General features: G+C 48.0%; 1 protein-coding gene across 2 annotated transcripts in view; it reads right to left on the bottom strand.

Moving 5' to 3' along the window:
• The window catches only part of LOC140428422 (DEP domain-containing mTOR-interacting protein-like), a 111,986-nt gene that overhangs the window by 67,112 nt on the left and 26,556 nt on the right, over positions 1 to 18,318 (bottom strand). For both annotated transcript variants that reach the window (XM_072514850.1, XM_072514851.1), the window contains exons 4-6: positions 15,093 to 15,271; positions 8,402 to 8,584; positions 1,125 to 1,265 (exon numbers count right to left, since the gene is read on the bottom strand). In XM_072514850.1, the coding sequence (XP_072370951.1) occupies positions 1,125 to 1,265; positions 8,402 to 8,584; positions 15,093 to 15,271 (503 nt within the window). The remainder of the gene's footprint in view (positions 1 to 1,124; positions 1,266 to 8,401; positions 8,585 to 15,092; positions 15,272 to 18,318) is intronic.

The raw sequence follows: 18,318 nt of genomic DNA on the forward strand, positions 1-18,318 counted from the left end.
TGTTTGTTACCCCTGGGGAAAATATTAAAAACTATTTTAGTGCCTTGATTGGATTTGACAGGGTGGTCGCCCAGACACATTGTTGTAAACAGGATATAGGAATAGGAGTAAATCTCTCAGCCCATCAGCTGTGTTCTGCCATTCAACTAAATCAGAGCCAATCTGTACCTCAATCCTAGTTTACTGCTTTTGATCCACATCCCGTAAGGCCTTTACTCAACAAGAATCTATCAAGCTCAGTCTGGTAAATTTCAACTGGCCCAGCATGTGGAGCTTCTCTCCCCCCCCCCCCCACGTCCCCCGACCACCCCCCACCCCGCAGTGGAAATGGCTTTTCTTCATCTTCCCTTTTGAATCCTTTCATCATTTTAAACAATTGAATTTGATCACCCTCAATCTGCAACACTCAAATGAATACAGGCTTAGTTTATGCAGCATGGGCCGATTTGGGAGACTATGGATGGGATTCTCCGTCCTCGGACACCCGGATCGCGTTCCCTGATAGGGCAGAGAATCAGTTGTTGGGGCAAGATCGGGATCAACGCCGGGCAACACAGGAATCCCTAGTCTTTCACGCCATGCATAAATTTGCTAGGTAAGGAACACTGAATTGCTTTCCGGTTTGCACTATTGTATTGTAAAACGGTTACAATTCAGGAAAACGGAGATTCCCGCCCTATGTTCTCTCACCAGAGCGGAATCGCACCCGAGTCCCAATCCTTAGCCATGCAAATTTGTGCATGGCCGAGGATTATAAGACACTCCCAAGGGAATCCCGCTATCGGGCCACCCACTAAAAATGCCAGGCACCGATCCCATTTTCTGCCTGATGCTGGATTTTCTGCCACTGAGTTCCCGATGTAGCAGAGAATCCAGCCCACGTTCTCAACATTCAACCAATAAGCACCTGGTATCGTTCTGGCAAATCTACATTGCAGCTTTGTTAAGGCCTTCTGGGCCGAAGGTAGCACATTGTAAAACGATGCACTCACAGTCTGCAATTTTTCACCCATCAAATTTAATACACATAAACAGTCCAAGGCTAGAGGTGCCTAATTTTGCAGAATTTTTGTGACCAAGCATTACATTACTGCCATTGTAAATTTGAACTGTGTTGCTCTCACCTGACTTCGGGTTACACTCCACTGAAGGCAAGCTGGCAAGGCTGGGAGATGTATTGTAAAAGGCTGTACTTCCTGTGGCAGCAGGGGTAATGCTGCTCCGACGTACAGCCGACACCATCTTTATCTCTTTGTTGGTTTGCACTAGAAATAAGGGACAGGAAACAAGTTAGGCGGTCCTTGCATTGGCTGCTTAGAATCACATATTTATTCCATCAATAGTAACACAGCCATCACCTTAACTGATTTAACCTGGGCAATAAAATCTAGGAATATTTAATCTATTGAGACATGAGGTGTTTTCCAAAGTTTGAAGAATGCCTGTATGTGTGTACATCTTACTAACTCACCCCTGTTATTCTTGGGTTTTCAGTCCATGCTGATGCATTTGACATTAGTGTCAGCATTCTGGAATGAGGAAATCTTCATTCAAAGAATTATGGAATTTTATATCAGAGAAAGAGATTATTCAATTTATTTTCCTACACCTGCTTTCTGAAGAGCATTCCAGTTAGTATCATTCCTGTACACTTTTCCCAAACCCTTTAACAGTTTACTTTTTACAAATATTTATCCATTTCATTTTTTAAACAATATTATGGATTCACTAACAAGAGTGTCAAGTAGGTGGTTATATTTTCCCATAATCCTCTGGACAAAAATAATAATCGCCTAACATCTCCGAAGAATCCAACCATCAGTCCTTGATATTCAATGGCATTACCCACGCTCAATCCCCATTTAGCAACATCCTGGGGGTTAGCATTGACTAAACTGGACTAGCCATATAATATTGTGGCTACAAGAGCATGTCAGGGGTTGGGAATTCCATGGTGAGTAACTCACCACCTAACTGCCCAAAGCCTCTGTCTACAAGACACAAGTCAGGAGTGTGATGGAATACACCCCACTTGCCTGGGTGAGTGTCACTCCAACAACACACAGGTTTGACACCATCTAGGACCAGAGGCAGATTTACAATGAAACACACCATGCCTAGGCACAGAGCCCCGACCAATGGGGAGGCTCCACTCTGGCCGGTGCACTGGACAGCCAATCAGAGCCTGATTGGATGAGGTGAGGTCAGCCGCAGAGTAGAGCCGGCGAGGTGAGCGGGTTTGCGACTCAACCAGGGCACGCCAGCAAAAAGGAGGCATGAGGTGCCAAAACCATGCCACCACGAGGTGAGGTCAGCCATCGAGGAGAGCTCCAGGTGAGACAAACAGGTTTGCAACTCGACCCAGGGCAGGCCTGCAACAGCGAATCGAGCCTGAGCCATGAGGAGACGATGAGTGAGGTAGGAGGCTGCCTTGAAGAACCCAGGTGAGTGAGGTGAGCGAAATTGTGAGAATGGGAGAGTGTGAAGCGCGGGGAGATTGTGAGGGGTCGTGGGGAGGGAAAGAGTATGAGGGTGTGGGGAGAGGAGATTGTGTGATAGGGTTAGCCAGGGAGGAAGAGTGTGTGAGGGCTGGGTTGTATTTTGTATATTTTGAACTCTGAAATATACTGAATGGCAGCGTATACATCTTGTTGACTGGATATTTGCTCCTGCACTGGACTGGCTCATTCTGTCCTGCACTGGACTGCGCTGCATTGATGTCATCAGCTGATCACATTGCTCATCAGCGGTTTCGTGTTTACTCACCTCAAAACTGAAGCATCGTGGAATTGACCATCGTTACTGTCTGATGCACGATCAATGACCACTAAAGCGAGGTTGTAGTCCAACTGAAGGCTTTAATAAGCTAGATGTTTCCCCCAGCAGCTCAGGTACAGAATGAAGGCTGCTGGGGCGGCACGGGTTCATATACCCCGCCTAACAAGGCGGAGCTATCATACATTCTAACCACTAGAAAGCATACAGTTTCCACCAATGGTGCTTTAGCCTATCAGGTACCGTAATACCTATAATACCACATTCACCCCCTGTTAAAAAGCAGTCCGGCGGGGGTTGTGGCCTGAAACTACAAAACATGGCAACATGGTATAATTAGTTATGGAGGTACCGTAATACCACCGTACAGTGTTTAGTAACTATTTACAATTCTGATAGCTATGTACATTTGATGGTTTATATTTTACAGTTTACTATTAAAATGAAGCAATCAGTCGATTGGGGGCCCTGGGCGCCCTCTGTGATCATCGGAGCTTCGGTGGTGACTACGGTGGAGGCTCGGGCGTCTGTGACTCCGGGAGCGTGGCTTTGATCTCCATGGCAGCTTCGGCGCCCCTAGACGGCACTGGTGGGGAAAATGGAGCACCTGCGGGGGGCATTGGTGGGTGGGCGAAAGGACCGATCCTCCTGTAAGGTGCTGCGGTGGAGGGGAGGGTGGGACTGGTGGCTGGGATGTGCGTGGGGTTCCGGTGGGCGCCAGGTCCTGTAGGGAGACCGTATCTTGTCAGCTGTCGGGGTACGCCACGTAGGCGTACTGGGGGTTAGCATGGAGCAGATGGACCCTCTCGACCAACGGGTCCGACTTGTGCGCCCGCACGTGTTTTCGGAGCAGGATGGGTCCGGGTGCTGCCAGCCAGGTCGGGTGCGAGGTCCCAGAGGAGGACTTCCTAGGGAAGCCAAGGAGACGTTCGTGAGGTGTCTGCTTGATGGTCGTACAAAGCAGTGACCGGATGGAGTGTTGGGCATCTGGGAGGACTTCTTGCAAGCGGGAGACTGGGAGGTTCCTGGACCGTAGGGCCAGTAGGTCGGTCTTCCAGACCGTTCCGTTCTCCCTCTCTACCTGTCCGTTACCCCGGGGGTTGTAACTGGTTGTCCTGCTCGAGGCGATGCCCTTGCTGAGCAGGAATTGACGCAGTTTGTCGCTCATAAAGGAGGACCCCCTATCACCGTGTATGTAAGCGGGGAACCCGAACAGTGCAAAGATGCTATGGAGGGCCTTGATGACGGTGGAGGCTGTCATGTCGGGGCAGGGGATGGCAAATGGGTACCGGGAGTACTCGTCAATCACGTTCAGGAAGTATGTGTTGCGGTCGGTGGAGGGGAGGGGGCCTTTGAAGCCCATGCTGAGGCGTTCAAAGGGACGGGAAGCCTTTATCAGGTGCGCTTTCTCTGGTCGGTAGAAGTGCGGTTTGCACTCCGCGCAGATTTGGCAGTCCCTGGTGGCTGTCCTGACCCCCTCGATGGAGTAGGGCAGGTTGCGGGTCTTGACAAAATGGAAAAGGCGAGTGACCCCCGGGTGGCAGTGGTCCTCGTGGAGGGCTCGGAGGCGGTCCACTTGTGCGGTGGCACATGTGCCACGGGACAGGGCGTCAGGAGGCTCGTTTAGCTTCCCGGGATGATACAAGATCTCGTAGTTGTAGTGGAGAGTTCGATCCTCCACCGCAAGATCTTGTCGTTTTTTATCTTGCCCCGCTGTGCATTATCAAACATGAAAGCAACCGACCATTGGTCTGTGAGGAGAGTGAATCTCCTGCCGGCCAGGTAATGCCTCCAATGTCGCACAGCTTCTACTTTGGCCTGGGCTTCCTTTTCGACTGAGGAGTGGCGGATTTCGGAAGCATGGAGGGTACGAGAAAAGAAGGCCACGGGTCTGCCCGCTAGGTTGAGGGTGGCCGCCAGAGCTACGTCGGACGCATCTCTCTCGACCTGGAAGGGGAGGGACTCGTCGATGGTGTGCATCGTGGCCTTTGCAATGTCTGCTTTGATGCGGCTGAAGGCCTGGCGGGCCTCTATCGACAGGGGGAAGGTTATGGCTTGGATCAGGGAACGGGCCTTGTCCGCGTAGTTGGGGACCCACTGGGCGTAGTAGCCTAGGCAACGTTTCAGGGCCTTGGAGCAGTGAGGGAGGGGGAACTCCATAAGGGGGTGCATGCGTTCAGGGACGGGGCCTATAATTCCATTTCGCACTACGTAGCCGAGGATGGCTAGGCGGTCGATGCTAAACACGCATTTATCCTTGTTATATGTAAGGTTAAGGATTTTAGCGGTCTGGAGAAATTTTCGGAGGTTGGTGTCGTGGTCCTGCTGGTCATGGCCGCAGATGGTGTCATTATCGAGATACGGGAATGTTGCCCATAAACCGTACCGGTCAACCATTCGGTCCATCTCGCGCTGGAAGACCAAGACCACGTTGGTGACACCGAAGGGAACCCGTAGGAAGTGATAGAGCCGCCCATCTGCCTCGAAGGCAGTGTATTTGCAGTCACTAGTACGGATGGGGAGCTGGTGGTAGGCGGGCTTGAGATCCACCGTGGAGAAGACCTTATTATGCGCGATCCTGTTTACCAGGTTGGATATGCAGGGGAGAGGGTATGCGTCCAGCTGCGTAAACCTGTTGATGGTCTGACTGTAGTCGATGACCATCCTCTGCTTCTCCCCGGTCTTTACCACCACTACTTGAGCTCTCCAGGGGCTGTTACTGGCTTCAATGACCCCTTCCCTCAGTAGCCTTTGGACCTCTGACCTAATAAAGATCCGGTCCTGGGCACTGTAGCATCTGCTCCTGGTGGCAACGGGTTTGCAATCCGGGGTGAGGTTCGCAAACAGGGGAGGCGGGTCGACCTTAAGGGTTGCGAGGCCGTAGACGGTAAGGGGGGGTATAGGGCCGCAAAATTTGGAGGTCAGACTTTAAAGGTTACACTGGAAGTCTAAACCCAGGAGTGTAGCCGCGCAGAGGTGGGGAAGGACATAGGGATGGAAATTTTTGAACTCCCTTCCCTGGACTGTGAGGTTTGCTACACAAAACCCCTTTATCTCCACTGAGTGTGAACCGGAAGCCAGGGAGATTTTTTGATTAACAGGGTGGATGAGGAGAGAACAGCACCTTACCATGTCAGGGTGTATGAAGCTCTCCGTGCTCCCAGAGTCGATTAGGCAGGACGTCGCGTGCCCGTTGATGAATACGGTCGTCATAGCAGTTGAGAGTGTTCGAGGCGAGACTGATCCAGAGTCACCGAGGCTAATCGCAGCAGTTGAGAGTTCTCTTCGGGCAGTACCTGGTCAGCCGAGCTGGGGTCCTGGGGGTTCATCCAAGATGGCGGCTCCCATTGGTTGCACATGGCTGGGGGTGCACAAAATGATGGCGCCCATCCCTCCAACGTGGCGTCCGCGGAACAAGATGGCGGCGCCCGGGGTCCGCACGTGGCCCTGGAATATGAAGATGGCGGCGACCGCTGGCCGCACGGGGCCCGTGGAGATGTTTGTGGTTGCAGTCCGCATTCGCCGCCGGAGACCGCGGCAACCGCACGGGCCTGGCATACCCCCACGAAATGGTCCTTTTTGCCGCATCCCTTGCAGGTGGATGCGCGGGCCGGGCAGCGCTGGAGGGTGTGCTTGGCCTGCCCACAAAAGTAGCAGCGGGGCCCCTAGGGGTTGCCAGGCCGCCTTGCAGTGCAGGCCTGTGGGGGAATGGGGGAAATCTCGGGGTCGGCCGCGGAGGGGTTCCACGCTGCCCAGGGGGCTGCTGCGGGGTCGGGAACGTAAGCGCAGGCGTTCCTGGAGGCCACGTCCAGGGAGCCTGCAAGGGCCCGTGCCTCCCTGAGACCCAGGGTGTCCTTTTCTAACAGAGGCTGGCTGATTTGTGAAGATAGCATACCTGCCACGAAAGCGTCCCGGACTAAGAGTTCCGTGTGTTCGCTCGCCGAAGCCTGCGAGCAGCTGCAGCTTCTTCCCAGCACCAGGAGTGCACGGTAGAATTCCTCCAGCGACTACCCAGGGGTTTGTCACCTCTTTGCAAGCAGGTGCCGGGCGTAGACCTGGTTTACTGAGCGAATATAGTGTCCTTTTAGCAGCTCTATTGCTGCATCGAAGTCTTCCACTTCCTCGATGAGGGTGTAAATCTACGGGCTCACCCTTGAGTGCAGGACGTGCAGTTTGTGCTCTCCCGTGGGTGCGTTTTCAGCAGTCCCGAGATACCCTTTAAAACACGCCAGCCAGTGCTTAAAGATTGCCGCCGAGTTCGCCGCGTGAGGGCTAAGTTGCAGACACTCCGGCTTGATTCGGAGCACCATCCTTTCTTCTTAAAAAACTAGCTTATTAAATTGATGCACGATCAATGACCACTAAAGCGAGGTTGTAGTCCAACTGAAGGCTTTAATAAGCTAGATGTTTCCCCCAGCAGCTCAGGTACAGAATGAAGGCTGTTGGGGCGGCACGGGTTCTTATACCCCGCCTAGTAGGGCGGAGCTATCATACATCCTAACCAATAGAAAGCATACAGTTTTCACCAATGGTGCTTTAGCCTATCAGGTACTGTAATATCTATAATACCACACTGTCATTCTGACAAGAGGTATGCTTGGATTTCAATTCAGCAATTATTCATACAGGCATGTTTTCACAAATTAAAAAGCAGTGATCAATCTGTGCATTTTTGTGGCTTCTACCTCTGCATTCAGTGGGGCAAGAGGAGTGAGGTTGGGGGGCCAGAAATGAAGCAGAGCGAGGGGCCCCATGAGCTGTAAATATGCCCCTGCTAGGACAAAGCTGCTCACTTACTTGGCACCCATCGCCTTAAACATTCACTTCCATCATCACTGGTGCACAGTAGCAGCAGATTGTACCATCTACAAGATGCACTGCAGCAGCTAACCAAGACTCTTTTGACAGCACCCTCCAAACCCACGACCTTTACTTGCTAGAAGGACAAGGGCAACAGGCGCATGGGAACATCACCAACTGCAAGTTTCCCTCCAAGCCACATGCACCATCCTGACTTGGAACTATATCACCATTCCTGCAACGTCACTTGGTCAAATTTCTCGAACTCCCTCCCTAACTGCACTAGGTGTACCTACACCACATGATCTACAGGGGTTCAAGAAGGTGGCTCACCTCCACCTTCTCAGGGGCAATTAAGGATGGGCCATAAATGCTGGACTGACTAACGGAGCCCACATCCCATGAAAGAATAAAAATCCTTACCCCTAATTCTTTGGTCTGATGGCCTTAAACTCATTTTCCTGCATAACCAAATCACTAACCAGTGGAATCCATCTTGTGATATCCATTATTGGATGAACACTTAACCAATGGGCTGCTAACATGAATTCTATATTTCTACAGACCAGGCCAAAAAACAGTTGTGAACCGAAAACATTGGAAAATCTTGAATTTGTAGCATGGAGAAATTATAAAATCATATGGTAAATTAATTAATCAACATCAGGACAACCTTTAAATTGAAATAGGCTTCAAGAATATTGACTCCGAAAAGTGCCATGTCCATTCACATTCAAGCATTGAAGCCAACAATATTTTTGACACAAGCACAAACAGGCATCAGAGTACATTTTAAACAAGTATATACTACTCAGAAACCCTCTACCTGAGAGAAAGCTTGTGCCGTCTTGTTCAGGATTCAGCTTCCGCAGGCAGAATGGGCTGTCATGGGATTCCTGCGCTGTCCCGGAGTTTTCACTAAGGAGTTCAGTGAGTCGTCGTCTTCGGCGAAAGTTTATGCGGAACTGGTACAATAAGTTGCCATCGAAGAAGTGATGACGGCTGGAGACTGCAAAACAGCAAATCATTTGCTTCGTCAAAGCAGCCTGGTTACTGTATGCTGTTCCATTTTCAGAATTATAACAGGGTTCCACAACTGGAGTTGCTGGAGTACTGACTCGCCCAGTGAGGCACACGTTGGTCTTTCACTTCTTAAACTCGATTAGTGAACCAACCCAGACTAATGAAGTGAAAGTCTCATTGTTTTATTGTTTGTAAGGTCATATCGGAGATTCATTTAAGTTTGAGTTCCTAGTGGATATAAACTCAAGAGCACAAAACTGCCCCTAACTGAGCACAATTCAATTCAGAGATTGTATCTTATGATGCACCTAATTGCATTCTAATTGCCTGACTTGGAAATGTTTCACGGTGGCAAATATTGATGTGCACCCATTTCCCTTTAGAATCATATTTAATGATTTTCTATTTACATCAAGCTTTTTCACGGACATTGAATGCAGGGAGACACTAGAATTCTAAAAAAAACAGGTGCTTTAGGGTTGGGTAGAAACCTCAAATCTGACTGCAACCCATTTCAAAAGCACCCATTCTGTTGAATGGAGGCGACGGGTGGGACGGTAGCACAATGGTTAGCACTAATGCTTCACAGCTCCAGGGTCCCAGGTTCGATTCCCGGCTTGGGTCACCGTCTGTGCGGAGTATGCATGTTCACCCTGTGTCTGCAGGAGCTTCCTCCCACAGTCCAAAGATGTGCAGGTTAGGTGGATTGGCCATGTTAAATTGCCCTTAGTGTTCAAAACAAAAGGTTAGGTGGGGTTACTGGGTTACGGGGATAGAGTAGAAAAGTGCGCTTAGTGTTCTTTCCAAGGACCGTGCAGGCTAGATGGGCTGAATGGCCTCCTTCTGCACTGTAAATTCTATGGTTCTGTGATGAGGCTGGAGTAACTAACTGATAAATTTGGTATGACCAGAGAGATATCCATTCACCCAGAAACCTGTTCATCCAAATTTCCTGACTACAAAACAACATTCTGCACCTCCCGTGCCCTGAAGCCCCCTTTTCAACTTTCCAAGATAATATCAAGGCCATACATTCTGCAGAAAATGTGCTTTCCTTAAATAGGATCAGAAAAGCTCTTGGTCTCTTCAACACTTTACTTTAGAGGACACATTTGCTCTCGTTGACTGTCAGCCGAGAACCTTTTTGTACCAGAAATCAGGAAAGTTGACAGCACCACATCCTACAATGAAGCTATTGAACTCCTTTATCAAATACTGAAAAAGCTTCGCCCTTAACCAATAAATAATATCGGATTAAACTTATCACAAGAGCATTTGCTTGTTATAGAGAATTGAACCCGAATCAGCATTCTGGCTCAGGCAGGAAAACATTAACAGTTGCCAAATTTAAAAGGAGTGAAAAGTGGAGCTCTAAGGTTTCCGGATGGAAGTGCCAGGCAGTGAAGCAAAGGTGGCTGAATGCTGCCACTATGGGTGGAATTTAAGGAAAAGAGCACAGCTCCCAAGATTGGGGGCAGAAGTGGACACAACTCACATGTTGGGAGCTGGTGGTTGCGGGTATCATGTGTAATCACACAGAGGGAGCAGACAGAAAAGGCCCTCTTCACCAAGCATCCAATCTCTGCAGGCAGGGAGAAGTAGGAAGCAGCTGAGAGCATGATATTCTACTAGCAGGGCCACCTAACTACTGTTTCTGGAACCACAGCCACCCCCCTTTGCAGCTTTTTTCAATTAAGCTCCTTCACTCTACTCGCCCCCCCACCTCTCGCTACCCCACCTCAGGATGCAAGCTGCATCCTGGGCCCTCCTCACTTTGGCCCCTCCTCTACAGCAATCACCTTTCAGCATTCCCACCACTCCCTCCACCCATTAGCACTATGTTGAGTTCCAGGCCTCCCTGAAGGTTCACCTCCAGGACATCCGGGAATGGTGGAGGTGCTCTTCCCAAGGGTTGGCAACATAAGACCCTCCTGCTTGACCAAAGCATCTTGAATGGAGATTGCAGAGGAGGTGAGCCATGGACTTTATGAATCAGTGGCTAGGCGAGAGGGGCATGAGGCACTTGGACTTCCCTTCAGATGCTCGTTCTCTTCTCAGTGATACGCAGAGGTGCCATTGCTCACTGAGGGGGAGGAAGAGCACCAGCCAGCTGTACCGGGGCTGTTCTCACAGGCACTCAGCCCCTCTGCTGGTGACCCCAGAGTCTCCAGTGGGCAGGGCAATAGTGGGCATCCCTACATGGTGGGAAACTCCAGGTATCCGGAGCCCTCAAGACCTCGGCCCACCAAGGTCATCGCACACAAGGGATCACTGTTCTCAACAGCCTGCATCCAGATGTGGATGTCTGGGTCACAGCAAGGGGTAAGAGGAAATTTGAGACATTTTGGTAGAACAATGGCGGAACACGTGTTAAGACAATGTACACTTCTGCACATTTATAAGGTTCACATCATATTTGTTTCTCTTGATCATGTATTCAGAGGGAATATTCTACTATCATTGATAAATGGAAGTAACTGAGGGAAATCTCACGTGGAGGCAACAATGTTGGGATGTGTTTGCATTTAGTTTTTATTGGATGGTCATGTGTATGACTTAATTTTTGCTCTCAAGGCAATGCAACATGTCAGAACATGGTGGACCTTCCAAATATGGTATTCTAAGGAGATTGGCAGAGGTTAGTTGCTACGTCCGCAAGTGATGTACTATCCGTGCATTCATGGTCCTGTCACTGTGGGCAAGGAGCAGGAAATTTGCCCAGAATAGCTTCAGTGACATATTTGCAAGTGCAAAACCTAGATCCTGGGGTCAGTCTTATCTTTTGATTTTGTGTAATAAACATCCATTCCCCTTGACTTTCTAGGTGGTGGAGGACATGGGTAATGAGGTAGCTCCAGTTAGAGGCTGACAGAGGTGGACACACATTCAAAGCATACAATGATTAGCAGTCAATGTGTTGCTAATCAGGTAAGTGCATCGTTCCTGCTCAAACCAATTAAATATGAGGTTGTCTCGGATAGCCCTGGCACCTCTCTCCATGACCCTGGCACCTTGCTATGGTGTCGTGACTTCTCCAGCCTCTTCCTCATATTCCTCTCAGTCATCCTCATCTGAGGAGGAGGGCAGCTCCTCCATGTCCTCCCCTCATTGCAGTGCCTCATTGTGCAACACACAGCAGACCATTACAATCCTGGAAACCCTAACACTGTGGTGCGTATTGCAAAGCTCTGCCAGACCGGTGAAGGCAGCAGAAGCGCATTTCCAGCAAGCCAGTAGTCTGATCGACGATTTTCTTGGTCAGTCCATGTGCTACATTGTAACACTCCATCACAAAACTGTGGGAATCTTGGAGGGGTCGCCCTCGTCACTCAGGAGGGGCCTCATGTAGTTTTGGGAGCTGGGAGTTGCATAAATGAGGCCTCCCTGGGATACGAGCAAAGACCTGCATAATTTATTTTCTATGGTTGCTGACTAATTAAGGTAGTGAAACTTCACCTGCTTCACCGATGTGGCTGGCTGTTCCCAGGGAGTTCTAATGGCCAAATGAGCGCATTCAGTCACCTCCCCAACAACACCCCGCCAACACTTGGCGGCACCTAGGCGAACAACGCTGCTCCTATGGCTTGGCATTGGTTGCAAACTGGTCAGTGCATTGATCACCTTCCTGATGTATCCATGTGCTACAACCTGTCCCTCTCATGGATCCCTAGAAAGAGCTGCAATGAAATTCAATGCCGCAACACACTGAGGCAACTGGCATCAGGCTCCGTCCAAATCCACGGAGCCGCAGGGCTTGTTGAAGGAACGCACACAGGTCAGTGACGGCCTTCCAGGAAAGCCTGAGCCATCTCTGGTGTTGCCTCTCAGACATCTGAAGGTAGTTGCTGCATGGTCTGTGTGAGCTCTGACACACCACAGCTCATTGATGACAATGACAGCTGCGGTGCCTTCATCCTGACCTTCTCCCCCCAACTCGGCTGGTGCCAGCTGATGGCTTTGTGGCCTGCAATGTGGCTCAGCCATGGCTCTCCTCTGGCAAATCCTCTCTTCCATTGCCCAAGTTTGCAAAATAGATTGGGCAGAATTTTGTGTTATTTGCACAGAGTGCAGGACAACTGGCGTGCAGCTCACCAGCTGCACAGACGGCTTTCCTCGCCACATTTTACAGCACTCAGTGCAGAAGAAATCTCCCCACACTGCCCACGCCATCACACTGGTGGGGCAGTGTCTAATAGAGATGACAACATTACATCAGCAAGGGAGGCATTCCAAATATGGGGGTGGACCATATGGTAGGGAAGCCTATTCATTATATTAAAATTTATTGAAATGAGGTTCCTACCTTCTGGGTGGGAAACCCATTACGTCACCGGCAGAGTGTGGGGAGAATTGGAAAATGAGATTGCACCAGCAAGATTCTCATTTTCCAAGTCTGGTCATATTTTGCGCTCGAGGCGAACAGGGTCGCAAAATCACAGCAATTGAGTCCATGAGACTCGTTGCAAATCCACAAAGTGAACTGTGTGAAGAAGGCTGGCAAAGATATGAGCACCTCTGTTTGGACGGCATTTATCACTTGAGAAGCTGCGTTTGGCCATTGCCAATGCATAACCCTCCCCTGGGCATACCCAGGACATCTCCTATCCCACAGTATCCTCCACCCAAAAGAACTCCTCTCAGCTCTACCCGAGTTAGCAGCCATCTGAGGCCCTGACCACCACAATCCTTTCCTCGCCATTGAGATCTTGCCTTTCGCAGACTAGCCAACTTCTCCTATTCCCCTCTTCTGTGTTGCTAAGTTCAACAAAAACAAAACTCACCTCAGATCAAAAGAATGAACAACCTCGCCTGGTGCAAGTCACCTTCAAGTTGTCATGAGGAACGAATTTCCCTTCTGCTGTTGACTTAATAATTTCCCATTTAATGCGTGTTTATGGCATGAATTGGAAGGTTCAGCGGCGTGATGCCCATTCTGCCATTCACGTGGCACCTTTTTCAAGAACTCAACCCAACATCAGGGAACCAAAATTTTGGCTCCCACCTAATTAATTGCATTTGATAAAGTTCCACATGGTAGGCTGCTCTGGAAGGTTAGATCACATGGAATCCAGGGAGAGCTGGCAAATTGGATATACAATTGGCTTGATGATCGGAAGCAGAGTGTAATGGTGGAAGGATGCTTGTCTGACTAGAGGCCTCTGCCTAGTGGTGTGCATCAGGGGTCAGTGCTGTGCCCATTGCTGTTATCTATATCAACAATTTGGATGAGAATGTACAAAACATGATCAGTAAGTTTGCAGATGACATTAAAATAGGTGGTATTGTACACATGGAGGAAGGTTATCAAAAATTGCAGCATGATCTTGATCAGCTGGGGAAGTGGGCCGAGAAATGGCAAATGGACTTCAATTCAGATAAGTGTGAGGTGTTGCATTTTGGAAAGTCAAAACAAGGTAGGACTTTCATGGTGACTGGTAGGACTTTAGGGAGTATCGTGGAACAGAGGGTGCTTGGAGTTCAGGTGCACGATTCTCAAAGGTGGAGTCACAGGTAGATAGGGCAGTGAAGAAGGCTTTTGGCATGCTGGCCTTCATCAGTCAGGGCACTGAGTATAGAAGTTGAGAAGTTATGTTACAATTGTACAGGACTTGGTGAGGCCGCACCCGAGAATTGTGTTCAGTTTTGGGCGCCTTGCTATATGAAGTTGTTATTAAATTGGAGAGAGTGCAGAAGAGATTTACAAGGATGTTGCCAGGACTCAAGGGACTGAGTTATAGGAGAGATTTGCCTGGCTTTTCTCTTTGGAGTGTAGGAGACTGGTGGTTGATCATACAGAGGTGTATAAGATCATGAGAGGCATGGGTAGGGTGAATGCATTCAGTCTTTTTCCCAGTGTTGGGGAAATCGAGAAATATTTAAGTTAAGAGGGGAAAGAATTAATGGGAACCTAAGAAGCAACTATTTTTACATAGAGAGGCAGGGACATTGACAACACTTACATGGATAGGAAATGTTTAGATGGATATGGGCCAAATGCAGGCAAATGGGGTTAGCTTAGATGGGCTTTTTGGTTGGCATGGACCAGTTTGGGCTGAAGGGCCTGTCTCCGTGCCATAGATTCTATGATACTGTGAAGTCTTGATACTGTGATACTGCCTGCCTTGTTTCCCACATCCAGAGACCCTACTAAATTCCACCATAAGGGGAGGATGAAGAAGGGGAGGGTCCACACAAAAAGTCAAAATTAAATCAGCAAATTATGTGGGTGGGGCGGTGGGGGGGGGGGGGGGGGGGGGGTAGCAGTCGGGGAGGGTAGATATAAAGCTGGACGAGGCTGTACAGATGGGAGAGAGGTGCAATGTTTCCACTTAACATATTGGAGGACTCAGAGTGTGAGGATGGGAAATGATGGAACTGTGGGACTTTGTGTGGAACAGGATATGGGTGGCTCCATTTATAAATATAATACATAGGGCAGGGTCCCATAAGAAGACAGGTATAATGAAAGCCTGTTGTTGCCGTGATTTCCTCACCGTGCTGAATGATTCCATGTTCAAGTTCTCGACGACATAGCTCCACTGCGTCTGCCCTGGATACGGCTTCCCCTTCTTTCATTAGCCAGTCAATGATTTCGCAGCCAAACACCGCACGTTGGTACTTCACTCCATTTTCTTCTTGTAATTTCATGATTGCGTCCTCAGAACTTAAAAGCCTGTCAATTATGTAGAGATGTAAATAATCCTGAAATAAATATCATTTGGGAGCTGGAACAGTCTGGACAACTCTCCTAATGGGCATGAACATCACCTTATGCTAGCCTGAGAGAAAACATGAATCCAACCAGCACATTAAGCAGGCGCATGAATTCATTGCTGGTCTGGCTGGGCTTCAAATAACAATACCAAGCCCAAAAATATGTTAAGCAACCTCTTGCAATCTGCAAAGTGGGTGTCTATTAAAAAAAACCCACATATCAGTCTGAGCTAGTTTCTGTGTATCTGTAATACATAAAGGTTGAAGGCACACCATTAATCACCCTTCATGCAAGCATAAACATCACCAAATAAAGAAATAAATGGATATATCAGCAGTATTCACTGTGATTTTACAGGCCTCCAAAGTGCTGGCTTTATCATTTGATAATTAGAATTATAGAGCGATACAACACTGGAGGAGGCTATCCAGCTCCATTGTACCCATAGCAGATTTTGGTAGAGCTTTCTAATCAACCCCAACCCCGCTCTTTCCCCATGGTTCTGAACATTTTTTCCTTCAAGTATTTATCCAGTTCCCTTTTGAATGTTACTGCTGAATTGGCTTTCACCACACCTTCAGGCAGCCCATTCCACATGCACAGCGTATCGCTGTGTGAAGAACGGTTTCCTCATGGTTAGTTTGTGTCCTCTGGTTACTACTGCCACTCCTGCCACTGGAAACCATTTCTCCCTCTTTAGTCCGATCAAAAATGTTCATGATTTTGAACACCTCAGAATAACTCTTAACCTTCCTGGCTCTAAGGATAACAATCACAACTTCTCCAATATCTCCACGTAGTTGGAATCCCTCATCGCTTGTAGCATTCTAGTACATTTCGTCCCTTACCCTTGGCAGGTCATTGACAGCCTTCCTAAAGTGTGGTACCTAGAACTGAACACAAAATTCTACCTGAAGCCTAACAAGTATTTTATATGTTTAGTTTAGCTTCCTTGCTTTTGTACTCTATTCCTAGTGTATCAAAGGCAAGGATCCATATGCTATTTCCAGCAGCTTTTTCAACTTATCCTGTCATCTTAAAAGAAATGTGTACATACATCCTTAAGATCACTTTCTTTTTGACTCCCATTTAACATTATACTGGTGAAAATATGAGAAGACCATTATGCTCCAAAACTCATTATTGCAGAGAGGTTTGCATGTTATTGAAGGAATCAGTTAGAAAGTGAAAATATGCGCAGTTCATTGCAGCCCTCAAGCAACTTGCAGAGTTTTAGGAGTTTGGCAATTCATTAGGTGACACAATTAGAGATCGTTTAGTTTGTGGTTTGAAAAATGAAGCCATTCAAAGGAGGTTATTAACGGAACGTAAAGGGTGCATGTGGCGCGGTGGTTAGCACTGGGAATGCGGCGCTGAGCACGGGTTCAAATCCCGTCCTTGGGTCACTGTCCGTGTGGAGTTTGTACATTCTACCCATGTCTGCGTGGGTTTCACTAAATTGTCCCTTAATTGGAGAAAAAATCATTGGGTACTCTAAATTTATTTTTAAAAAACAGTATATTAACGGAACGTAATCTAAGTTAGAAGACTATATTAGATATTACTGTTCCAATAGAGCTCGCGGCTACAGAGGCTTCTCAGCTCAGGGTAAGCACAAGGATCCATAAATTGGCTGCTGCCCAGAAGAAGTCTACCCAGTAACAAGCATATCATTGCTATGTAAAAGTGGCCAATTGTCTGGCTAATTGCTGGAGCAAGGACAGCCAATGTAGAAATTGTGGCAGAACTGGCCACACGGTAAGAGCTTGCTGGAGTAAAACAATTTCTCCAAAGAACACTCAAAGGAAGACACATAACTCATCTAAAGGAAGAAACAAACAAATTCAACTAAGAAAATTCAAAATATGGAAGAAATGAACATCAACTGCAATGAAACTAAAATGACATATTCCGATAAAGAATTAAAGTTGAACGTGCTGTCAGCACAGGGTGAATCACACCGTTTTTGGGTACTGCCAAAGTGGAATGGGCAATTTATTAAAATGGAGGTAAATACGGGGGCTGCCGTCTCCCTAATTTCTGAGACCATCTGTGAACAGAAACTTAACCACCTGCCTTTAACACTACCTGCTGATAGTGAAGAAACAGCACCACTGAGAGGTTACACCACAGTCAAGGTGAAGCTAGTGGACAAACCGCAGAATTACCGCTCCATGTGGTGCAAGGAAGTTTTCCAGCTCTCTTGGCTGGAAAGGACTAAATTGAGTTGGGGCGCTGTCAACAGCTTAGTTGATTCAAAGTCAGACTTACAGATCAGAATGGGAAAATACATCAGTGTTTTTGAAGACACACGGTGGTGCATGAATGGTATACAAGTGTCCCTGAAGATTAATAGCCAGCCAAAATGTCTCAAGGCTAGATTTGTACCCTATGTAATACATCTGAAGGTTGAATCCAAATTACTGAGACTGGTGGAAACAGGGTCTTCGAACCCATCACTACTAATGACTGAGCAAACCGTATTGTACCTGTCATGAAACAGGATGGTACAATTCTTATCTGCGGAGATTTTAAGATAACAATCAATCTGGTACTATGACTGGATCAATACTTGCTACCTCTGATTGAAGATTTGTTTGCAGGCATAGCTGGAGGTCAGAGGTTCAGCAAGATTGACCTACCGCAGGCTTCCTTGCAAATGTGACAGCTGAATCTCAACACCTGCTCACCATCATCATTCACAAAGGCCTATTCTGGTACAAGAGATTACCTTTTGGAATAACATCTGCATCAGCTGTATTTCGACGCTGAATGGACCAGATCCTCAGTGGCTTACAGGGGATACAGTGTTATCTGGATGATATATTGATCACTGGCACAAATAAGCAAGAACATTTACAACACTTTGAAGCTAAACTGAAACAATTTCAAATGCACGGGCTTTGTGTCAGGAAAGATAAAGGTGATTTCTTCCAGACATCCATACAATATCTTGGACATGTAATTGACAGCAAGGGTCTGCATAAAGTATAAAACAATGGAAG

Source organism: Scyliorhinus torazame, chromosome 8, assembly GCF_047496885.1.
Source record: "Scyliorhinus torazame isolate Kashiwa2021f chromosome 8, sScyTor2.1, whole genome shotgun sequence".
Classification (NCBI taxonomy): Eukaryota; Metazoa; Chordata; class Chondrichthyes; order Carcharhiniformes; family Scyliorhinidae; genus Scyliorhinus; species Scyliorhinus torazame.